At 43.4% G+C, this 25,712-nt stretch overlaps 1 protein-coding gene across 1 annotated transcript; it reads left to right on the top strand.

Annotated features, from left to right (window-relative positions):
- The first annotated feature begins 2,470 nt into the window (after positions 1–2,470).
- On the top strand, positions 2,471–25,427 carry LOC109414622 (serine/threonine-protein phosphatase 5). The gene is made up of 7 exons (XM_019688454.3): positions 2,471–2,868; positions 22,659–23,051; positions 23,116–23,237; positions 23,296–23,566; positions 23,631–24,081; positions 24,146–24,227; positions 24,308–25,427. The coding sequence occupies exons 1-7, from the start codon at positions 2,718–2,720 to the stop codon at positions 24,362–24,364; spliced, it is 1,527 nt and encodes a 508-aa protein (XP_019543999.3). The 5' UTR covers positions 2,471–2,717; the 3' UTR covers positions 24,365–25,427.
- Positions 25,428–25,712: the final 285 nt, after the last annotated feature.

Below are 25,712 nucleotides of genomic sequence, written 5' to 3'. Positions count from 1 at the left end.
CAGGAGTTCCTCGGAAAATTCTACAGGAATTCCTCGGCAATTCCTCCAGGACTTCCTCGGGAATTCCTCCAGGAGTTCTTCGGGAATTTCTCAAGGAGCTCTTAGGCAACTTCTTAGGAAATTCCTCCACGAGATCTTCAGGAACTTCTCTAGGAATTCATCGAGGATTCCTCTAGGAGCTCTTAGGAATTCCATCAGGAGATCCTCAGGAACTCCTTCAGAGCATCCTCAAAAAATCCTTCAGGAATTTCTCGAGAATCCATCCAAGAGATCCTCGGAGATCCTCCAGGAAGTGCTCGGCAGTTCTTACAGAAGTTCCTTGGAAATTTCTGTCGGAGTTCCTCAGGATTTTTTCGGAAGTTTATCGGGAATTCCTTGACAATTCTTCCAGGAGTTCCTCGGAAATTTCTACAGGAGTTTCTCGGGAATTCCTCTAGAACTTCATCGGGGATTCCTCTAGGAGGTCGAATCGAATCGAAATTGAATCGAATTAAGAATTCTTCTAGGAGTTTCGGGAATTCCTGCAGGAGAACCTCAGGAGTTCCTCCAGGAGATTCTCGTAAATTCCTCCAGGAGTTGTTCGGGAATTACTCCAGGAGTTTCTCGGAAATTCCTCCCGGAGCTCCTCGGTAATTCTTCCAGGAGTTTTACGAGAATTCCTCCAGGAGATCCTCGAGAACTCCTTCAGACGATCATCGAAAAATCCTCCAGCAGTTTCTCGGAAATTCCCTCAGGAGATCCATGGAGGAAATCTACGAAAATTTCTCCAAAAGATCCTCAACAATTGCTCCAGGAGTTCCTTTAGAATTCATCCAAGGATCCTCAGGAATTCCTTCAAGAGATCCTCCGTAATTTCTACAGGAAATCCTCGGTAAATTCCTTCCAGGAGTTCTTCGGGAATTCTTGCAGGAGTTCCTCGGGAATTTCTCCAGAAATTCATCGACAATTCCTTCAGGAATTCCTCAAAAAGTTTCTCGGAAAAACCTCCAGGAGTTCCTTGGGAATTTCTCTTGGGATTCCTCGGGAATATTCTGAGGAGCTACATGTTTCTCGGGAATCCCTCCAGGAATTCTACGAGCATTTCTTCATAGTTTTTCGAGGTTCTTTTCCGGCAGTTCCTCGAGATTTACTCTTGATCTCTAGAAAACCTACTCCAGGAGTTTCCTGGGAATTTCCGACGATTTCCTGGAGGTATTCATAGGTATATCCAGATGAATTTCTGATAAACTCCAGGAACATTTCCCGAGAATCCTCTGGAAGAATTCCCGAGAAAATGCTAGAGGGATTCTCAATGAACTTCTGGAGGAAATTCCCAAAAAAAATCGAGAAATGAGAAAAAAAAATATTGAGAAAAACCGAGAATTATCGAGAAAATCCTGGAGGAATTTTCGAAACTCCTAGAGGAATTCTCCTAAAGGAATACCCGAGAATCTCTTGAAGAATTTCCGAGCAACTGAAGGAGAAATTCCCGAGCAACTCTGGAATAATTCCCGAGTAACTCCTAGAGAAATCCCCAAAAAACTCCTGGAAAAATTCGACGAACTCCCGGAGGAATGCCTGAGGAACTCCTAGAAGAATTCAGAGGAATACATGGAAAAACTTTCCAAGAAATTTTCTAGCAATTCCTATGGGAGTTCTAGAGGATCTCATAGAGGAATTCTAAAGGAATTCCTGAGGAACTCCCGAAAAGGAACTCCTGGAAAAAATTTCGAGGAGCTCTGTTTAAAATTCAAACGAAGTTCTGGGGAGAATTTCCGAAAAAAGCCTTGGTAATATTCTTGAAGCAACCTCTGTTTTTGGAGATTTTTGAAAAATTAGAATACTCAGTTGAATTTCCAGAGGAATTTTGTTGATGAAAATTTTATTTTCCATAAACAATTGCTGATGAGAAATTAATTCAATAGTTCAGCATGCTTCCTAAAATTTCCATGAAATGGTGGTCATCTAATTTGATTCGTATTTTAACTAAAAACTGCTTCAAAATTTCCGCCAATATGAAGACCGAAAAAATAGGAATTTGTAAGTTTAAAGTTGTAAAAGTTTAAAATTTTATCTACAAAAATTGAAACACATTTCATCCGAAATTGTTCCAAGATTTGAAATATTGGTTTAGAATAACAACATAAATAAATAATTTTTTTCAGCTTTCAAAAGTCTTCAAAAGTCTTCACAAAATTTAAAATGTCTTCTATATGTCTTCACAAAAATAAATGTCTTCACAGAACTTCAAATGTCTTCAATTTGAAGACTTGTCTTCACATCTGGCATCCCTGACTGTCACATTTTTTGTTTGCTGCACGCAAACTCAAATGCACCCAAAAAATGAGTTAATTCGTATAGGCGAGTGTCAGCGTACCTCTTTCTGCTGCACCTTGCTGATCAAAATCGCTGGGCTGTTCTTGCGGGTGACATTTCTCACCTTCAGCTCTCGGTTTTTGCCTTGTTTTTTGTGTTTTTGTTCGTCGTCGCGGTGAATCAATCTGTCAAAAAAGCCACATTCGGTGATTACACAGTGCAAGCGGAGTGCAGAAGCAATTTTTCTTCAATTTTCTGCATTAAAAGTTTATTTCGGCATTACAAACGCGTCTTCTCGTTGCCGTTTAATTCCGTTTCGATTCCGTTGTATCGTTTGCCGGAAGGAAACAGTTCGGAAACACTGCACTTGATAAGAACCTCGGAGCAACTTAGCACGATTTGCTAGTTTCTGGAGAAGGAAGATGTCTACAGCCGTGACGCCGAACGATGGTGTAACCACCGGAGGAAATCCGACCGCAAACGTGGAGATGCCACCGGCAGAGGTGAATAATGTGGACGCGAACAAGGCGAGGGCCGAGGAGCTGAAGAGTCAGGCCAACGAGTACTTTAAAAGTAAGTTTTTCGGGGACCTCTAACGTCTGTCGCGGGATTTTAATCCCTTGTGTGGGTTGTGGGGAAGGGGTGGTGAGATGGGCATTGTGTTCTTCAGAACGCATCTGGAGTGAGTGGGTGTTTTGAGAGACGTTTGGTTGGTCCCGGGGGCCGCGCGATGTTTACATACTCCACATATATAATTTCTTAGTTTTTTGCTTGACGTGATCAATTTTAATCTGGTTTCCATTTGTTAAATTAATACTTCAGAAGTTCTACTAAGAATTGAAATTCCTTGAAAATTAATTCTGGTTTCTACTCAAATTTCTTAAAATTTCTACAGGAGTTCCTTCTTAGATTTACGCAGAAGCTTCTTCTGAAATTCCTCCTGGGGTTTTCTGTAGAAGTTCTCACGGGATTTCTCCAAAGATTTTTTTGCGAGATTCTTCCTGCTGCTCTTAAAGTTCTTCTGGAATCCATAACTAAAGTCCTTCTGGGATTCCATCAGGAGTTTCTTCTGGAAATCTTCAGACTTCTTTCTAGTATTAGTCCTCCTGGGATTCGTCTAGGAATTCATCCAAGAATTATTCTTAGGATTCCTCCCGAAACAGTTTTTTCCTTCTAGAATTCTTTACGAGAATCTTCCAGTGGTTTCATCCAGGAGTTGCTTCTGAAACTCCTGCAGGTATTGCTTCTGGCAATCCTGCTGAGCATCCTCCTGGAGGACTTCCCAAGTAACATTTTCAGCGCTATAAGCTTCAGTCATTTGCTTTCTGTTGTATAACAATCGTATTGAAGCAGTCAAAGCTGAATAAAAGGGAAGCTAGTCAAATATAAAGCATAAGTTAATACACGGCTGCAAAACAAGCACCATACAGCTATGAAACTCGGTTTTCAGAAATCAATCACTTGTCACTGGGGCTGCCTTTACTGCACTCTATTCCAACTCCGGGAGATTCCCCGATGATGTGAAAACTTGAACAAATCGAATAGGAGTCCCCACTAACAAAACAGCTGCTACTATACAGTACAATTCGTAATACTAGCAAATCCACAAACCAGCAGCGCTTTGAAGGCCGTTATGCGATATCATTACAGCTAGAAGCTCTAATAAAGAAACTGTTGGTTTCAAAACGGTTTGTCAGATGTAAACATTATTGTTAAAACAAACTTTGAGCGGGATATATAGCTACTACACAAATACTTTACAGCTTTCCGTCTCTATGCTGTGAAATTATTTGGGTTGCTTTTATTGCACTTTAATCCAACTCCGGAAGATGTGCAAATCGAATAAGAATCCCAGCCAATACAACAGCTGCTTTTATACAGTAGGTTTTGTAATGTTAACAAAGTAACAATTCAAAGTCATAAATAAACATGCATGCTGAATAATTGCTTGTTTACAACAATCTTAGTTGAAGAATAGAAAAATGTATGTGGAATAATATGCTGAAATGATGTTATTTACATTGTTAATAAGTCATAATAGAATATTCGACTCTTACGCGAACAACGATTTTATTATAAGCAGTGAAGAGAATTGTCAGACAAAAGAGGCACAACACAAGCTACAAAGGAGACGCGACGATTACTCTTTATCCCAACTGGTAACAGATAATGACATGATCTCGAAATTTTTTGTTGCAGACAAAGCGGAAGCTGAATTTGTTGCGTACTTTTCAACTCGAGAATAATCAATTATCACCTACCCAAAATCGAAACTTTTTGATGACACATCTTCAGCAGCGTTGCAGTGTTTACCGACTCGAAGTTACCGCTCGAAAATCGCAATGCAAGGCTTAAAAATCTCTAAACTCGTGGTGCACGATCTTTGTCCTATTCTGTTCAAGTTGGGACAAACGTATGTCACATTGGGTAGAATGTCGCAACAAATTCAGGTTGCGACATTGTCGTTATTGTTGCGCGATGGTTGAATTTTGATTCACTGATTATAAGCTTAACAAACGTCGTCAATTGTTGTTTGTTCGATTTGTCTATATAAGCTTTAATTTTAGCTGAATAAGAACTTTTTTCTACATGTTAAAGAACTTATATTCCACAGTATCCCATAGCTGATTATTGTGGTTTATATAAGTCGAACAAATGTTTTTGATTTTTATTACATCAGCTATTATTATGTTTAAAATAATGTTTAAAAACACCACCCCCGGCGAAGACTGGCGCTCGAGTCTAGCTATTTAGCACTGTAGTTGGAGGAAATGCCAATGTAGAACCCGTAGCTTCCGGGAAGGTAAGCCCAGCTCCCTGGGTTAGTGGGTTGGTGTCAGGCCCTGCGAGCCAGCCGTAAAAAAGACTAGCACCGGAAAATCAACAAGAGAAGAATGCGAACCGATACCAATGGCGACGACCACAGCGACGAAAAGGGACTTGCGATTGGAAACTCGGTACGTGGAACTGCAGATCTCTCAACTTCATCAGGAGCACCCGCATACTCGCCGATATACTGAAGGACCGCGGGTTCGGAATCGTAGCGGTGCAGGAGGTGTGTTGGACAGGATCTATGGTGCGAACGTTTAGAGGTAATCATACCATCTACCAGAGTTGCGGCAACACACGTGAGCTGGGAACAGCTTTTATAGTGATGGGCGACATGCAGAGGCGCGTGATCGGTTGGTGGCCGATCGACGAAAGAATGTGCAGGTTGAGGATCAAGGGCCGATTCTTCAACATTAGCATAATAAACGTGCACAGCCCTCACTCCGGAAGCACTGATGATGACAAAGACGCATTTTACGCGCAGCTCGAACGCGAGTACGACCGCTGCCCAACCCACGACGTCAAGATCATCATAGGGGATTTAAACGGTCAGGTAGGCCAGGAGGAGGCATTCAGACCGACGATTGGAAAGTTCAGCGCCCACCAGCTGACGAACGAAAATGGCCTACGCCTCATCGATTTCGCCGCCTCCAAGAATATGGCCATTCGTAGCACCTTCTTCCAGCACAGCCTCCCGTATCGTTACACCTGGAGATCACCACAACAAACGGAATCGCAAATCGACCACGTTCTGATTGATGGACGGCACTTCTCCGACATTACCGACGTCAGGACCTATCGTGGCGCTAATATCGACTCTGATCACTACCTAGTGATGGTTAAACTGCGCCCAAAACTCTCCGTTATTAACAACGTACATTACCGGCGGCCGCCCCGGTACGATCTAGAGCGACTGAAGCAACCGGATGTCGCCACCGCATACGCGCAGAATCTCGAGGCAGCGTTGCCGGACGAGGGTGTGCTCGATGTGGCCCCTCTAGAGGACTGCTGGAGTACAGTCAAAGCAGCCATCAACAACGCAGCCGAGAGCACTATCGGGTACGTAGAACGGAGTCGACGAAACGATTGGTTCGACGAGGAGTGCAGAGCGGTTCTGGAGGAGAAGGATGCAGCGCGGGCGGTAATGCTGCAGCATGGAACCCGACAGAATGTGGAGCGATACAGACAGAAGCGGAAGCAGCAGACCCGTCTCTTCCGGGAGAAAAAGCGCCGCCTGGAAGAAGTGGAGTGCGAGGAAATGGAACTGCTGTGCCGTTCACAGGAAACATGCAAGTTCTACCAGAGGCTCAACGCATCCCGAAAAGGCTACGTGCCGCAAGCCGAAATCTGCAGGGATAAGGACGGGAGCCTCCTGACGGACAAACGTGAGGTGATCGAAAGGTGGAAGCAGCACTTCGACGAGCACCTGAATGGCGAAGAGAATGTAGGCACGGAGGACCAAGGCAGCGGAGGAAATGACTATGTTGGTGCAGCAGAGGACGGGAACGAACCAACACCCACGCTGAGGGAAGTTAAGGATGCCATCCACCAGCTCAAAAACAACAAAGCGGCTGGTAAGGACGGTATCGCAGCAGAACTCATCAAGATGGGCCCGGAAAAGTTGGCCACCTGTCTGCACCAATTAGTAGTCAAGATCTGGGAAACCGAACAGCTACCGGAGGAGTGGAAGGAAGGGATAATCTGTCCCATCCACAAGAAAGGCGACAAGTTAATGTGTGAGAACTTTCGAGCGATCACCATTTTGAATGCCGCCTACAAAGTGCTATCCCAGATCATCTTCCGTCGTCTGTCACCTAAAGTAAATGAGTTCGTGGGAAGTTACCAAGCCGGTTTCATCGACGGCCGGTCGACAATGGACCAGATCTTCACCGTACGGCAAATCCTCCAGAAATGCCGTGAATACCAGGTCCCAACGCATCACCTGTTCATCGACTTCAAAGCGGCATACGACAGTATCGACCGCACAGAGCTATGGAAAATTATGGACGAGAACAGCTTTCCCGGGAAGCTGACTAGACTGATAAGAGCAACGATGGACGGTGTGCAGAACAGCGTAAGGATTTCGGGTGAACTATCCAGTTCATTTGAATCTCGACGGGGACTACGACAAGGTGATGGTCTTTCCTGCCTACTATTCAACATCGCCCTGGAAGGTGTTATGCGACGAGCCGGGCTCAACAGCCGGGGTACGATCTTCACGAAATCCAGCCAATTTGTCTGTTTTGCGGATGACATGGATATTATTGCCAGAACATTTGGAACGGTGGCAGAACAGTACACCCGCCTGAAACGTGAAGCAGCAAAGGTCGGACTGGTGGTGAATGCGGCTAAGACAAAGTACATGCTGGTAGGTGGGACTGAGCGAGACAGGACAAGCCTTGGCAGCAATATTACGATAGACGGGGATACTTTCGAGGTGGTAGAAGAATTCGTCTACCTCGGTTCCTTGCTAACGGCTGACAATAACGTGAGCCGTGAAATACGAAGGCGCATCATCAGTGGAAGTCGTGCCTACTATGGGCTCCAGAAGAAACTGCGGTCAAAAAAGATTCACCTCCGCACCAAATGTACCATGTACAAGACGTTAATAAGACCGGTGGTTCTCTACGGACACGAGACATGGACGATGCTCGAGGAGGACCTGCAAGCACTCGGAGTTTTCGAGCGACGGGTGTTAAGGACGATCTTCGGCGGCGTGCAGGAGAACGGTGTGTGGCGGAGAAGGATGAACCACGAGCTCGCTGCACTTTACGGCGAACCCAGCATCCAGAAAGTGGCCAAAGCCGGAAGGATTCGATGGGCAGGGCATGTTGCAAGAATGCCGGACAACAACCCTGCAAAGCTGGTGTTTGCTAACCATCCGGTTGGTACAAGAAGGCGTGGAGCGCAGAGAGCACGATGGGCGGACCAGGTGGAGCGAGATCTGGCGAGTGTTGGGCGTGACCGACGTTGGAGAGCTGCAGCTGCAAATCGAGTATTATGGCGGCAAATTGTTGATTCAGTATTATTTTGAATTTGATGTTAACTAAATAAATGAATTATTATGTTTCCGGTTCAAAACCGAATTAGCGACATTTTTTCTTTTACTTGCGCTGCTTTTGCCTTGCGTTAAACACAATGTCGGAAGTAGGGCGCTGTAATGTACACTTGGTATTCTATACAGCGCCCTACTTCCGACATAGTGTATAACGCAAGGCAAAAGCAGCGGAAGTAAAAGAAAAACTGTCGCTAATTCGGTTTTGAACTGGAAATACAATATGACTATGTTCAACAACGGTTTAATAGAAAGCTACATAAGCGCATTCATGATTTATTTGTTCGATTATCACCCTTCAATGGAACAACAAACTGAAGTGCTGGTAATAAAGCAGTTTTTTTTTAGTATTTAACCCTAAAAGGGATACCTGGATTCCATTGGACCCCAGGCGCCTTTCAGAGCTCGTCTTTGATGGAACACACTCAGCGAGGTGACGAAACTGAAGCCATGAAGGTATCCATTTTAGGGTTAATATAAGTTGATATTTTTGCATTGCATTTTTGCAATATTTAAATCATTTGCTGATTTTCGTAGCGATTTCAAAGTTTGTAGTCGAATCCATTACATTTTTTTACCTTTTCCAACTATCCAGAAACCCGAATATTAATCATTTACTGGTTTGAGAAGATGTTTCGCTCTGAGCGACCGATTTCCCAATTCCAGTATGGCGTAGACGACAAGGCGTTCGACGAACGATTGAGAGATCATCAGTTCAAATCCCAAATTGAAGAAACTTTTAGAAGAGTCGGTGTGTTATAAATATGTTTAGATGAGAAAAAATGAAACATGATAAGCAGAAATTGTATCCGCATATAATTTTTTTTCTGTTTTCAGAAGTTTATTATAGCTGAATACAAGTTTAATATGGTGCTGATATAACTCAGGTTTCTACAGATAGTATAGCTAGTGTCGCGCTAGCCGATAATTTTGATTCTCCACTTTTGCTTTAATAACGCCTGATTACAAGCTGTTATTAAATTTAGTTAGCTAAATTGTTGTTCAATATAATGTTGAATAAAATGTCGTTGCGATGTTAGTTAAATGAGTGATTGTTCTTTGGGGGTGGCATAGAAGCTGCTCGCACAACATTATACATGTGGATTAGGTTCGCCAGATTTATTGGTATAGGGCTTGCATAGAAGTTTCCGTCCATATGTACAACACAGTAACTCAGCATCAAGCCGTATTGAGGACGCTTTGTTGACGTTTACATTCACAATAAATGTTAATTGGGTTCCCAGCAGGATCTCCTGGAAATCCCCTAAATTAGGTTCTACGTCCTAGGAGGAAAGTCAAAAAGCGTTGGCGTAAAGTCTGTTGATTAACCTTTCGTAACTCGCGCGGTTAGCCACCTCCGTCAGCACCACGCTAATGCTGAGTACAAAAAGCGAGATTTTTTCAACATGTTGTTCAAAATACAACAGCGCGATCACTCGAGGGTTAATATGATAGCCGAACAGAGAGCCTATTTGGTTGAATGACCGATGCATTGACATAACCCCGTCGTTCAAACTGTAATCTGATCGGCGTAAGGATAGCTTGAGCGTATATTGTTGTTTCTCAACGCCAGTGGCTGAACGTAAAGATGGGTCTGCTCAAGGATGTCTCTTTCGCGGATTACTGAAGCTGTCTAGATCCAGAAATCAGACCACTAAGCCATCGAATTCCCGTGCATTGTATTTGAGGGAAATTTTAAGATAGTTCAACCATGGCCGAGAGAAGCTGGTATCGTTTCCAAGTCTTAACGGATCCAACTATGACAATTGGAGCTTTCGGATGAAACTTCTATTGGTCAACGAGGAAATCCGGAACTTGTTACAGAATCGCGGAAGAACACAGACGAACTTGCGTTGGAAACCATCGGATTGGCCCGTTGAAGATAATCAACTTGTTCACGATCAAAAAGGCGAAGTCAGCAGGTGAAGCCTGGAGAAATTCAATGTCAAGCGGATCATGGGTGATGCGAAAGATTTGCCAGCTGTGTCTGGAGAAGCGTGGTAACATGGAAGTCCACACCGCAAAACTTACAATACTTTTTTGGAAAACTGAACGATTTGGCGCCGGACTAAGTCGCTTGTTACGATACTATGCAGCAGTTTACCAGAAGAGTACGAAACGCTGTTGACCGCTTTGGAAGCAATACCGGATTAAGACCTCACACTGAACTTAATCGAAAATAAATTGGTAGATGAATGGCAGAAGCGGAAGAACCGGATCGATGGTGCACGTTCGGAGATGACTCTTCAAACCGGTTCCAAAAAATCAAATCGTGGTACGAGCTACTTCTGCAAGCTACCCGGACATCATAATTCCTGGAAAGCCGAGAAGTCAAAGCAGAATGTTTCAAAAAGGCTGAAGTTCAAAGCTGTTTCGAGCGAAGATCGTGGACCAATGCTCGAGAATTATGCGTTTTTATCCGGAAGTCGGACGAACTATGCATTTGCCTGGTACACGGTTTATATGGGAAAATGTAAAAAAGGGAAAAACTCCAACTCCTGTATACTTTTTGAGTTCCATTTGGGTCCCATATCAACTGTGCAAAATTTCAGATCGATCGAAGAAACTATATTTTAGCGCCCGCCATCCTTAGTTTTTCATACGATTTACTATGGGGAAAATTTACTTCTTCAAAGAAAAATCGCTTGAGGTCACCCATTGATCCCTAAAAATAAGCTGTTGAATGATTTCTGTAGATAACTTCTCGAGGAATTAGACCTTCGAAGACCGCAAAGCGATGCGACATTCGTGGAAAAGTTTATTAAGCCTTACCCGATTGATAAAATGACGAGATTTTATTATTTATTGTTATTCCTTACATGTTGAACAGCGCTGGCATGTCATTCGGTTTTCAGTCAATATCTTTTTTCACATGCCTTAGATCGCTTTGCGGTCTTCAGAGGGTTTGTTCATCGTAAAATTTCCAACAGAAAACATTCATCGTTATATTTTTAAGGGTTGAGGGGCAATCTGTGGCGATTTTTCTTTGAAAAAGTGATTTTCCCCATAGTAAATCGTATGAAAAATTAAAACGGTTGGCGCTAAAATATAGTTTCTCCGATCGAGCTGAAATTTGGCACAGTTGATATGGGGCCAAAATGGAACTCAAAAAGTGTACAGGAGTAAAATGTCTTTTTGTGTCCCACGCTACTATATGCATACTGGATTCTGATCGTGGAAAAGAATTCACTGGAAGGCGTTTCAGTAAATTTCTGGTGCATAATGGCATTACAGGACAGCTGACTGCACCATACGCCTCTCAGCAAAACGGAGTGGCAAAATGGAAAAATCGTTACTTCGTATCATCGATGGGTTGGACAGAAGCCTAATCATATGCGCTCCTTCGGTGTTGACGTTTACTGTCATATTCCAAGCGAAAATCGGACGAAATTGGATGAGAAAGCAGTCAAGCTGAAGTTCGTAGGAATGCAGAAAAAATCTCTCAAGTTTCTTTAGTCGATCAATTCTGGAACCAGATTTGAAGCAAACAAACGGAGAAGCAGTTGTTCCTTTGATGAGTGATAGTACCGATAAATCTGGTGTCATTTATACAGAAGATGATGATGACTCTGATGAAGATGTAATTGATTATAAAGAAAATATCCTTTGCGGAACTGAAGGCATGCTGCAGCCACAAAAATAGTCCAAATGGTGTCGAGACTCGAGAGTGTGAATGCTTTGCGTTAATTAATCAGGACTAACCGTAGACAGCCCCAAAAAAGGTATACGTACACAGCCGAATCAAAAGAACGAGAGCCAAGGAATCTCAAAGAGGCTCTGGATTCCACAAATGAAATCAAGTGGCATACAATACTTGAGATTTAGTTGATTTACTTGCTGAAAAAAGCCCAATTGATTGCAAATAGGTCTAGAAGGTCAAGCGAGCACCCCCTGGCACAAATCCGTAGTTTCGCCCATGTTTTCCGGAGGGTGAAAATGTTGAACAGGAGCTCAGTCCATATATCAGTGGCAGCCTGTTGCACTTCCTCCAGTGCAGTGAGAAAGAGCGCGTATCCCGCGTATGCAAGAATCTAAACGTTATCATGAGTTGCAGTGCCACACCTACAAATCCGTCACAGTTTCCAGAAACGAACCCAGAGTGAAATGATCTCATACTACCATTCCGGTGGTGTTCGATGAGCCGAATACGTTTCAAGAGGCGATTTCGAGTGACGAAAGCGACCGATGGAAGCAGGTCATGCAATCGGAATCCAGCTTTCCACGCTCGCCATAATGGCGGATGCTATAAATAAATTTGACAATGTCTGTGCCCCATCCACCCTCCCCCTGGATATTCAATCTTGACGCGATGGGAGGGCTTAACCCATTAGCACTTTAGTGCCAGTTTATTCACTACCGCTTGGACTTTGAGCTAGATATATCTGGTTTACGAGTTGAGCGCAAGTGAAGGAATCGGCCGTAAGTGCTAATGGGAACCAAAGGAGTATCCGTTGTGCATTTATCACAAGTTCAAGACAAGTTATAATTCAGCTTGCATAGACCTACTCTTTGTATTCATTGAATTTTCTCCAATTTAACAATAATTGTTAAATTATTCATTACTTGAAATCGAAAGTACACAGGACAGGGGACGCTAGGATAAGTTGACTTACAGCCTTACAGATTAAATTCATTACAATTAGAAAATTATGGACTGATTAGGTAAAGATAAAACTGTTGATTATAGGAGTTTATATTTGTATTTCTTATTTTTATGGGTTTTGTGAATTTATAAAAGTTGACAAATAATCATTATCATTTTTCAGTTGACTGAACTTTTTTGTTTTTATATCTTAGACGGTATTATTTCACTGATCAAAAAAAGCAGGAATTTAGTTAGGACTTAGGACGGTTGACAATGTAAAGGGTTACGATGGATATAATATTACTTTGGACTGAGATGATCACAGATATGCAGAAGACGACTAGCGAAATTAGGAACACAATTTGATACATTATTGACTATATTTTGACAAATAGAGTTTGACAAATTTCTTTACAATATCGAATGGAAGCTCAAAAAGTGTTATCCAACACTAATATGAGAGTTATTTGGGGATGATGCTGGTGCTGTCAATGACTAACATCGGTTATTGACACTATTGGTAATCAGCTTGAAATAATTTTCAGAATGTATTATAAAGTAATTGAGGATATTATCTGAATATTGTTTGGGGAAGCTGTCAGAAAAACTAGTTGCCCATATCGGCTAAAAACGCTAGCTCTGGTAGCTGTCTTCGAATAATTTTCAGAAATTTGATTGATTGATTTATCTTTATTTGAGAGACTTTCAGCCCTTGGCTGGTTCGTCTCTAATTTTCAGAAATATCAAGTGTTTAAAAATTAGCTACGACACATTTTTTTTTCTTTTTGCTCTTTGTATATTTCGTAAGAATAGTACTCTGAAGGCGTTAACATAGACATAGACACCCTTTTTTATCTCTGAATGTTGTCCAGTGACCTCGGAGATTTTCGATTATTGAAATATTGTTCAATTATCAAATCATCTTTGGAGCTTCCATTCGATCAAAACACTAGTGCGATGGGAAAAGTTGAAAACAGTATTTTTAAAAACTACTACGACCCAATGCTAATTACTACACACTTTGCTCAAGTTGACGACATCGTCTAGTCCATCGTGAGTATTGGTCCTAGTAGGGGGAAAGTTGGGAAAGGGTCCAGGCTTTGCTATCAGCTGTCCTGCAGCTCCACCTGGTCACTCTTCAAAAAAAAAAAAAAAAGACAATGTCTGTGCCCCATCCATTGAACTGAAATTATTGAAAAGAAATCTTAGCAAACCTTGACCTCCGAAAAAAAAAAATGTTTATCTGTCATCAATCAAAAATGGTTTTGCAAGGATTTTCTGCTTAATTTGTTATTAGCAAAACTGATTATATTACTTTTTTCTAGGCTAATGGCGTTGGGACTTTCATTTACGCAAGGACAGAAGTGCATATTATCCCCGTTTTTTATTATTAGCTGGCAGAGTACGAGGAAAAATCCTGCCAGAAATATCTCGTGTCTATCGCCCATCTGTCCGGTGTGCACTCTTAGTCAACTTGTGGCCAGAACCTTTCTTCTAGCCTCTCTAAACATGTTTTTGGATCAGCTCACGAATGATCACCAGTCACCACGCTTGATTTACAAGGCGGGGGAATCAATTGCCACACTGCCTTCGTGACCTACCAACTGGAGTACGTTCCCGGAAGGAAACTGCCTTTGTTTAGTGATCCTAGCTTGATAGCTGTATTCTATTTATTCTTAAGACATTGAAACAAGAGGATTTACTTAATCTTTTCATTGATTATATAAAAAGTGTATGGAACACATTGAACAAAAATACTACAAAAAAGTATTGCCGCACGTTTAGCAAAAACATTTTTATATGGCTTGAGTTTCCAATGAACAAGTACCGAGATGGAGATTTACGAATTCCAAATTGATGATGTCTGCTTCGTCGTGGGTAGTAAGGCAGTGTTAAATTCGTTCCTTAAACTTTTATCCTCTACGGATACTTCTCAAGCCCGTGAGCAAGAGGGTAAGGGGGAGGGGATTGAGGATTAACTCAATTTTATGCCAAAAACCCCTCCATATCCGCCTTTTCTGTGCACGGCCCTGCTTCTCCTGATGGCTCAGTGCCAATTCCAAAGTAGTTCACCTTGAGAGACCCACTACAGGTTACACGAGGCTCGAAATCGGCAAACCTGGTGGAAGTGGCTTAAGAAAATCCGGATTCCGGAGAAGGAATTTTTAAGGAAAAATGACTAAGGAATTGAAATGGCTTCCTAGTTGGGGATAGAAATAGGTATTTTGACAATAATCTGATACTGTGTCGGTGGACATTCTACCAGGATTTTTACAGGAATCTTTGCAGATTCTAACGGAATTCAAGGGCTAGTGTGATATGGCTAGCTTTAGATAGATCCTGGGGTCAAATCAATGATTGATGATGTAGTTTTGTAATCCAATGACATCAAGCTTGCGAAACACGGTGATTTTCGGTGACTTTCTATTTTCCCTTGATTTAATCTCTTGTTATATCCTAAAAGCATTCACCAAATGGTATCTAAAACAGAAAGGGAACTCATTAGAAACAGAAAATTGAAATTGAATATGATAATTAGATGTTTTTTGATTCATTGCAAAATTTTGCAGTTGACAGATAACAAACTTTTTTTCCAAAGTCAAGGTTTGCTAAGAATATTTTTCAATAATTTCAGTTCAACTTGGGGCACAGATGCTGTCAAATTATTTTATGGCATCCGCCATTATGGCGAGCGTGGAAAGCTGGATACGACGCTCTGTAGCAAACTGAACGTGGGAGCTGACGAAGTGAAGTTACCTGCTGTAGAGTACATAAACACTATTGATGTACCCTGCGGTAATTAGATTTATGTTATATTTGTCATTTGTATGTCTATTGTCTGTGACGCTTTGGTTCAAGCTTTGGTCGTCTATTTGTCTATGGAAATGTCATTATTGAGAAGCTCAAAAATAAACAATAATAGTAGAAGTGTAACCACATCGGAAAGCGGAGTGACTAACAAATCGCTGTTCGTAACTTGAGTGAGGTATGCGGAATTTCTGTGTGGTATCCGAAACTGCACGTAATCCGGAGCGACTCGACAATTTGGCGCAGCCGGTACGATTTGTTTGCTACAGTAAGTTTCCTTTAAACTGCGGTTCCGATTTTTGAGAGGGGACTTGAAAGTTGAACGATAATAAATGGATGTTTTGAGTTCTTGATGCTACATGTTCGATCAGTGATCATTGTGTGTATGCTTGAGAGGATTGTGTACGATGTAGATTATTGATTGCGGGGACGATTTGAAAAATTCCATGGCATCGTGAGGGATGTCGCAAGTTCTAAAGTGAAAATCGATTCTCTAGAAGTTGGAAGCTTAAAAGTGAAATCGAAGTGAAGAAAAGAAAAAAGAAAAGATGCGAGTCCGGTTGATGACCGAAGCGCACACCGAGGATGAAGTGAAAAAAAGATGCGAGTCCGGTTGGCGACCGTAGCGCACAACTGAAGAAGAAATGAAAAGATGCGAGTCCGGCTGAAGACCGTAGCGCACACCGAGAGTGTAACGACATTGAAAAGATGCGAGACCGGTTGAAGACCGTAGCGCCAAGAATAGAGGGTTTCAATGCGATTGACAGTATACAGCGTATGCTTCTCAGGAACCCTTGCGGGTTTTGGCCATTTTTAAAGCTTGGATAGCGATTCATGATACAAAGCCCAAGAATTATGCGGATTTCTTTTATGATTGAAGGGGCACAACGATGTCTGCTTAGCAAAGAGACGACTGAGGATCTCACGGTGTTGAAAGAAGGGTTAGAGGTATAAATACAGTGTTGTCCAAAAGAGGGTTGCGTTTCAAAGATTTCCGAACGTCCAGGTGGAGCTGTTGATTGATTACACCATGCTTCCAAAGAAGTTGGCTTACCTCAGAGTCCCTGTGGCAATGGAGGCTAGGGTCAATCAGGGGCTTCAGGAAGTGCTCCATGCCGATATGATTGAACCAGTTATTGGGCCATCTGACTGAATTTCTCCAATGGTAGTGGTCCCCAAGGGGACTGATGATATGCGGCTATGTATTGATGTGCGATATCCCAATCAAGCGATACAACATGAGCACTATCCACTTCCAATTTTCGATACTTTTCTTAATAAGCTCAAAGGAGCGGTTGTTTTCCCAAAGCTTGATGTTTCCTCTGCCTACTACCACGTGGAACTACATCCTGAATCGCGAGAGGTAACAACCTTCATGACGAGCGGGGGTCTGATACGTTTCAGGCGCCTAATGTTTGACATAAATTGCGCGCCAGAGATTTTTCAACGAATGAGCGAGATGTTGGCGGGCATTGATGGGGTAATAGTTTGTATCGATGATGTTGTGGTGTGGAGAGCGACTAACCGAGCACAATGAATGGTTACAAAAGGTGTTGGCTGTAATTAAGAGGAATCACGCTTTGCTGAACAAGGATGGATGCTTGTTTGAGGTGGAGGAGCTGGAGATACTTGGTTTCAAGATCAGCGGTCATGGTATAAGTCCTGCCGACGACAAAGTGGCAGCAATCAGAAGCTCTAGGGTGCCGGAGACAAGGGGAGAGGTTAGAAGCTTTGCGTTGTTTCGTTAGGGGTGAGGTGGATTTGTTTGGTACTGAGCAGAGGACAGCATTTGACGACCTGTGCAGCGAGCTAGCCGGCACTGTTTATCGTCTGGGATTCTTTGACCCTAATGACCCAACCGAACTGTATGTGGATGCGTCAGCAGTGGGTCTTGGTGCTGTGTTGACGCAGTTGTGTATGTTCCTGGAGCCGATAATATCTCGGACATCTTCTCGAGGCTGTGTCAGCGGACAGATCCACCTTTCGATGAGACTTCGGAGCACTATGTTTGTCGGTGACGGCCGATGGATGAGCTTAGAAAGAAAGCCAGTAATGAAGACGTACCCACAGAGGTTGCGAAGGCTATTGAATCTCAAGTGTGGCCATCACAGATGATTTCATATCAGTTTTATCCGAAGGAACTGGGGGTCATAGATAATCTAATGGTGAGAAATGGTGGAGTCATTTTTCCATCGGGGCTTCAGCAGGGTACGTTGGATATCGCACATAGGGGTCATCCTGGAGTTGTTTCAATGAGAATATGGCCGTATATGGACCGTTCCGTGGAAAATCGTGTGCAAGAGTGTGCAGAGTGTGCATCAGTAAGCCAATAAGGAAATCCTGAGCCGGTGCTACGTAAAGAAATGCCTGATCGTGCGTGGCGGGATTTGGCATTGGATTTTTTTTTTCTGCAAAGGAGTGTGTGACACTTTTGGTTATAGTTGATTGCTGCAGCCGATTTTTGACTGTGATTGAGATGAGGACAGCATGTGCGCACAAGAGTGTCGAGGCACTGGGGCGAGTGTTCGCGGAGCACACTTGTCCTGAAGCGGTTCGAACGGATGATGGACCTCCATTTGCCAGCGAGGAGTTTTCGAGCTGCTGTACCAGCGGGAAGCATCCAACTAGTCCGTGCCATCCTTGGTGTCATCCCCTACTGGCCCCAAATGAGTGAGTTGGTCGAACGACGGAACCAGGGGATGCTCCGAGCGTTGCGAGTTGGGAGGTCATTATGGGATGCCTGGAGGAGGGCGCTTGAGGATTGTGTGTATTCTTGCAGCACCGCTCCGCATTCTGTTGCCGGGGGGTCTCCGATGGAGCTGCTTACTGGAGGACCTGTAAGGGACCTGCTGCCTTCATTAGCACTTCACTGCGGGGGAGGCTGTGCCCCGATAAGCGACAGCACGCCAAAAGGGCAGATGTAACAATTGGAGACGCCGTCATGATCAAGGGTTATGAGACGGGAGAATTGGAGCCCAGCTTTCGACCGGAGTGTTCGGTGATTCAGAGAGGCGAAAGTGACGTTGTTGTTCTTGTTGGCAGTGGAGTTGGATATCGTCGGCCTGTAGCGCACCTCAGGGGGATGGCCCATTCCGCATGATGCAACGACCGATCCAGATCCTACAGATCCAGCTACGACAGATCCCGCTGTGACAGGTGCAGCTACGGCAGATGCAAAAACAGCTACCGAGAATGAGATGACTCGGAGCCCGATTTCTAAAGAAACGCCACCACCCAAGCGCTCCAGAAGAATTTCAAAAATGCCAGCACGTTATAACGAATGATTGGGTCAATTTTATTTTTCAACACTATGTCGGTATCAATAAAATTCTTTGTTTTTATGCATATTTCAATCCTCGGACCAGGTGTGGAATGTAGAGTACATAAACACTATTGATGTACCCTGCGGTAATTAGATTTATGTTATATTTCGGCACCAACATTTCAAAAGGGCGTAACTGCATTTGGAAGTAATATCTTCTTTCAATGCTGTAGGTCGTACTGCCTCCCTTACACTCAAACCACCGTGGTTGTCGGAAAGAGGAGAGTTTTTCCCATCTGGTACTTGTTGTGAAAAACATGGAAATCATAACACATGATCCACAGCTTTAAAAGAAGGTGATGATTCCAAAAGCAGTTACGCCCTTTTGAAATGTTGGTGTCGATTTGTCATTTGTATGTCTATTGTCTGTGACGCTTTGGTTCAAGCTTTGGTCGTCTATTTGTCTATGGAAATGTCATTATTGAGAAGCTCAAAAATAAACAATAATAGTAGAAGTGTAACCACATCGGAAAGCGGAGTGACTAACAAATCGCTGTTCGTAACTTGAGTGAGGTATGCGGAATTTCTGTGTGGTATCCGAAACTGCACGTAATCCGGAGCGACTCGACACCTGCCAGACGAAAAGCTTTGCAATCGAAGTGGGTGCATAAGATGAAAACCAATTCCGATGGCTCAGTGGAGAGATTCAAAGCCCGATTGGTAATCAATAGCTTTTCTCAAGTCAAGGGAGTAAACTACAACTACAACGAGACTTTCACATCTGTAGTCCGATACGCCACCGATTGTTACCTCAAGTGCCTGGCGGCCAGATGGAATTTAAAGATACAGCAGATGGATGCCGTGATGGCGTTCTTGTAGAGCGATCTAGAGTCGGAGGAAATTTTGATGGAGCAACTAGAAGGTTTCGGGGACCAGCAGTGAAGGACCTGGTTGTCTTCTCGAACAACGAGCGCCGGGAGGAGAATATGAAAAAGCAACTTAGGAACAAGTTTATTGATTTATTTATGCATAATGCCAACAGGTAAAATGTTTACCCCCAATAACACAAAATACGAAAGATACGTTATTACAACCGAATTCAACAGAAAATACGCTTGAAACTACACTTATTTACTAATCGTGACACATTAAAATCAAATACAAAATAACAAGTATTAAACAAACGGAACATATCGCAAACCGGTTCATGTGGGCTGTAATTGGTGTTTGCTGGTGGAAGATTGAGGAACGGTTGAGATCTTAGACTACGGCGGCGTGTGTTTATATGCAGCATTCCAAGAAGAGCAGGACAGTCAATGTTGCCTTGCAGAAGATCTCCTACAAAGCAGACTTTGGCCACATTGCGTCTCGCACTGAGAGGTTCCAAACTAATAAGCTGACAGCAGCTTTCATAGCTTGGCAAAGTTAGCGGATTCGTCCACCTGAGATGGCGTAATGCAAAACAAATGAATTTACGCTGTACTCTTTCGATGCGGTGAATTTCATTGTTGTAGAAGTAAAGATCCCAGACAACTGCCGAGTACTCTAGGACGGGGCGAACAATTGTACAGTATAGCGACTTCAAGCAGTAGATGTCTTTAAATTTCTTGGCAAAGCGAAAGAGAATGCCTTGGCGACGACGTAAGCGACATGGTCTTCAAATATCAGTTTAGAGTCAAGCGGAGCTCCGAGATCCTTGATTATCGATTCGTGCTTCCTGAACACCTTCCAAAGCGTAGTCCAAAGTGTAGAATGGACTTCATACGGCAGAATGATATGATAGAACATTTAGATACATTTAGGTTTACGGAGGTACATACGGAGGTTTCAAGCTGGTGTTGTAGAAACTTTGCATCGATACATTGCTTAATCGTGCAATACAGCTTCAGGTCTTCAACATATGAAAGTTTCATGCATTTAAAGATAATGTTGACGTCTTCCATATACAACAGGAAAAGAAACGATCCAAGATCGTTGACATGCCGCCAAAAACTCTTGGGATTAGTTTTCAGGCGGCTTTGTAATTGGCTTAAATGGGCGCTGTAGAGACTATCGTTGAGGTGCTTGTAGGCTGTATTCGCTTCCAGATAACTTGCTCTCGTGGTGTCCGTACGGTATTTACTGTGACGTCTCGGAGCTGCCTGTTTTGTTCTTTAGAGGGCGGCATTTGACCAAGAACCTCGTCCCAGTTCACGCGCTCCTCGAAATCATTCATTACACCGACATTGGCCCGACTGAAATCATAAGAGACACTTTCTGACGTATCATGAAAGCTACGAGACGGACTCACTTCCAGACTCATCAGCAAAGCTGGGTGTTCAGGGTGAAGAACTTGGGATAGACCAACAAACTTTCGGAATCCGTGTAACTACCGAGGATGGCGTAGTAGGTTTGGACCAAGAGCAGTAGTACATCAACGATCTTCTGGGACGATTCGGAGCAACTTACTGGCGCACTATCAACAGAGGAGCGGAAACAGATGGGAAAGGTTCCCTTCTAGGAGCTGGTCCGTGGTCTACAATATTTAGCACAAGGAACTCGTCCAGATATTAGCTTTGCTATCAATGCTGTGAACAATTTCTGCAACGATCCAGGGAAAACTCATTGGACTGCGACGATGCAAATTCTTCGCTACCTGTAAGGCATGAAGAACATGATGCTGACGTACAACGGGCGGTATGACGGATGCTTCGTAGTCTATTGCGATGGGAAAAGACACTGACAATTTGGTAATACATACCCAATAAGAATGTCTCGGAGGAACGACAGTCATGCCGAATTCGAAACAGGAGCATAGGTAGGAGAATCCCACCTCGTGATTTCACCTTCGACGACGTTGTGGCCTCTGATCAGCTGTCAACTCTCGAAGAAACTGTTGAGCCATTAGATATTCTTCCCGAAGATACTCTGTCCTCCCAGGAGGTCCTTACGGGAATCCTCTAGGAGTTCTTTCTGGGATTCCATCAGGAGCTCCTTGAACCTCAACGGACTCCTTCAGGAGTTTCTTCTGAGAATTTCCCTCCTCCAGGACTGCTTTCAGATTTTCGTTTTGTTATGGTTTGGTATGTGAATATTGATTTTTGTCTGGATATCAAAAAACTTCTGAGCCCTTCTAGGATTTCTACAGGAGTGCTTCCTGGGAATTCTGCTAGAGTTTCTTCTGGGAACACTGAAGGCGCTCCTTCTAGGAATTCTCAGGATTTTGCTTCTGGAATTCTTTCAGCATTTTCTCCTAGGAATCCTCTTAAAGCTGCTTCTAGAGATATTTCAGGATTTTTTACTATAAATTCACAAGCATTTTCATTTGAAAATTCTCCAGAAACAAAAGATCCTTGTAAAACTGTTCAGATGTTCCTCTTGGGAATCTTCCAGGAGTTCTTTCTAGGAATCCTTCTTGAGTTCCTTTTAGGAATACTTCAGGAGCTCTCTGGGATTCCTCCCGGAGTTTTTTTTCCGATGATCCTAAAGGAAATTTTCCATGAGATTGTTCTTGTATTCTTCAGGATTCCTTCTGGGAGCTCTCCTTGAATTTCTTGAGAAACCCCTATAAACATTTCTCGGAGGAATTGCATACTACACTCCTTTAGGAATCCCCCCTTGTGAAGAAATTCCTGGAATCTTGAAGAAATTCTTCGAGAAATCCAAGAAGATTTCCAGAAGATCCAGAAAGATTTCCGTTTAGAAGGTCGGATTATGCGAAGCACTTCGTCTGAGATTTGTTTTTTGTTTACTTCTTGCGAGTCAGAAGCGGTACCATAAAGACTGCCATTGTTGGACTGCATTCACCTAAGCATTTCTATTCTCTAACATTCCACACCTCACAGACAAGGACAACGAGAAGGCCATCAAGCTGTACACGGAAGCGATCGAGCTGGACGGTGCCAATGCGATTCTGTACGCGAACCGGAGCTTCGCCTACCTCCGCCAGGAAGCGTTCGGATACGCCCTGAACGATGCCGTCCAGGCGATCAAGTGCAACCCAAACTACCTGAAGGGCTACTACCGGCGGGCCGGAGCCCACATGGCCCTCGGCAAGTTCAAGCTGGCCCTGCAGGACATGGAACTGGTGGCCAAGCGGTGCCCCAACGACAAGGACGCCCAGCTCAAGTACACCGAGTGCAACAAAATTGTGAAAAAGATGGCCTTCGAGCGGGCAATCGCCGTCGACAAGCAGGAGAAGAGCCTGATGGAGATGTGCCGGGACCTGGAGTCAGCGAGTGAGTATGATTTGGGGAATGAGTTGCGTGGTTGATTTCTAAAGCGAGAGGTTTTTCCTTGCAGCCATCGAATCAGACTACGAAGGACCCAAACTGGAGGAGGGTAAAGTTACGTTGGAGTTCATGAAGCACCTAATGGAATGGTACAAAAATGAGAAGAAACTTCACAAAAACTTTGCTTATAGGGTAAGGAGTTTGTTACAACGGTATTCGGATACTTGATTTACTAAATGTTCTCTTGCAGATCCTGTGCGATGTGGAAGCCCTGTTCAAGAAGCAGCCTTCACTGGTGGACATCACAGTGCCGGACGAGTGTAAATTTACCGTTTGTGGCGACATCCACGGACAGTTCTACGATTTGCTCAATATTTTCGAAATCAACGGACTGCCCTCGGAGACCAATCCATATCTGTTCAATGGGGACTTTGTCGATCGGGGTTCGTTCTCGGTGGAGTGTATATTCACTCTGTTTGGGTTCAAGCTGTTGTATCCGAATCACTTCTTCCTGTCACGAGGTAGGTGGACTCGTCACTATACTGGAATTGTGAATCTTCAAAGACTGGTCGCTTATTGTTCTAGGTAACCACGAGAGTGTCAATATGAACCAAATGTACGGCTTCACCGGCGAGGTGGTGGCCAAGTACTCACAAACCATGTCGGAGATGTTCACAATCGTGTACAACTGGCTTCCACTGTGCCACTGCATCAATCAGAAGGTGCTGGTCATGCACGGCGGTCTATTCTCGAAGGACGGAGTATCGTTGGATGATCTCCGGGCGATTGACCGGAACCGGCAACCGCCGGAGGAGGGTCTCATGTGCGAGCTGCTCTGGTCCGATCCGCAACCGCAGAATGGGCGGGCCCCATCGAAGCGCGGCGTCGGCATCCAGTTCGGACCGGACGTGACGAAGGCCTTCCTGGCCCATAACAAGCTGGACTACGTTATCCGGAGCCACGAGGTCAAGGACGACGGGTACGAGGTGGCCCACGACGGCAAATGCATCACGGTGTTCTCGGCACCCAACTATTGGTGAGTGTTTACAACTTGAAATACGATCGAGCGAACAGCTCAAGTAATTCATCTTCTCTTTCAGCGACGCCATGGGCAATTTAGGAGCGTTCATCAACATGAAAGGCAACGATTTGACGCCCCAGTACAAAACCTATGCCGCTGTTGTAAGTATCCCTTGATCTTTCAACGCACAACCCAATTAACAAACCGTTGATCTAATTCCTCTTCTCTTCAATACCTCCAGCCACATCCCAAAGTCAAACCCATGGCCTACGCCAGCTCGTTAAGTCTTCTGGCGTAGTACCTAGGACCGATGGATACTGCCAACAACAACAACACACTGTTTCCTAGTAGTAAGCAGCGGAAGCGATCGCAGCATGAACCAACAACGTCATTTCCCAGTCACGGAATGAACGCTGCCGGAAGCGTTCCTGTTCTGGTGTTTTCTATCGGAACGGTCATACTAAGCTATTTCGTTGTTTAGACAACTCTGTTAGAAATTGTAGAGGTAGGTATCACTTTTTAAAATTGTATTTTTTTTATCTCTTTTAACTGATCCCAACGCAGGAAGTTCGAAACATCATTGTGTTTGATGAAATTATACTAAATTTCTTACTACCTATCGTGTCGAGGTTTTTAGAACAATGGTGGCCGTAGTTTGGCTTCCGGGAATTGATTTTTATTTAAAACTACAGAAATGTTCTCAAACATACAAAATAAAAACAAACGAAGCAGTTGTTAAATTCTAGACTGTTAGGTTATAAACAGCATCTTGCAGATGGTAATTGGAAGATATATAGGAAACAAAATGAATACAAATAGTAGGTAAATTAAAACAAAAACACATATGTTCAAATCGTGATCAAAGCAGAACATAAGACCAACACAAACAAAAACTTCACTGTTGAACAAACACTACTACAAGTAGCAAGTAGTAAATGAACACACAATCACACTTCACACATTCGTACGCAAAGAAAAAAGAAAAAAAAAAAATACTAGCAACTAGTAGTCAAAAACCAAAAATTCACAATACAATTTAAACCGTTATGGTTGGAGAGAAACTTCGCTTTTTTTACTAAGCGGGGGACAAAACTATTGACCCAAACTCTTTAGTGAAACAATGTCGAGTGAGTTGCACCGAAAAAGAACAACGCTTACAACCAACTACTACTACTGCATACAACAACGGAAGGCTTTTCAGGAAAGTCGAATGCGTGTGTGTGCGTCTGCGTATGTGTGTGTGTCAGTGGATATGGATCAAGCAAAATTGTGTACCCCGTGTAAGTTTTAGGAAAAACAGAATACTGAAATTGTACAGATAATAAAGCTGCAACCCATTGTTTCAGAAAATGGAAAATTCATCGGTTGAACCCTTTTTTTTTGATGACATTGCATGCCCTTGTTCTGTGAGGTGTAGCTGTAGGTCGCAGATATTCAGGAGCGCGTTCCTGAAGTTCTATTTTCCTCTTCTCTGACAGGTAGTCCACCAAATGTTGAGGTCAGCAGTATTTCCTCTCTGGAGCCACCATATTTTGGCAGCCGTTCATCCTCTCTGGAGCCACCAAGTGTAAATTATTTAACTTTTCTTAACTGGCTATTTATTGCTAGAAATAGACGCTACTTTGAATGCTTCCTAGATCTACTCT

Source organism: Aedes albopictus, chromosome 1, assembly GCF_035046485.1.
Source record: "Aedes albopictus strain Foshan chromosome 1, AalbF5, whole genome shotgun sequence".
NCBI classification, from domain to species: Eukaryota; Metazoa; Arthropoda; class Insecta; order Diptera; family Culicidae; genus Aedes; species Aedes albopictus.
The sequence above is the reverse complement of the archived record's forward strand: the minus strand, read 5'-3'. Positions and strand labels throughout refer to the sequence as shown.

Coding starts and splice junctions, on each gene's coding strand:
- LOC109414622 (XM_019688454.3), top strand. CDS start 2,718: ATGTCTACAGCCGTGACGCCGAACGATGGTGTAACCACCGGAGGAAAT. Junction 23,052..23,115: donor CCGGGACCTGGAGTCAGCGA/GTGAGTATGATT, acceptor TTTTCCTTGCAG/CCATCGAATCAGACTACGAA. Junction 23,238..23,295: donor ACAAAAACTTTGCTTATAGG/GTAAGGAGTTTG, acceptor GTTCTCTTGCAG/ATCCTGTGCGATGTGGAAGC.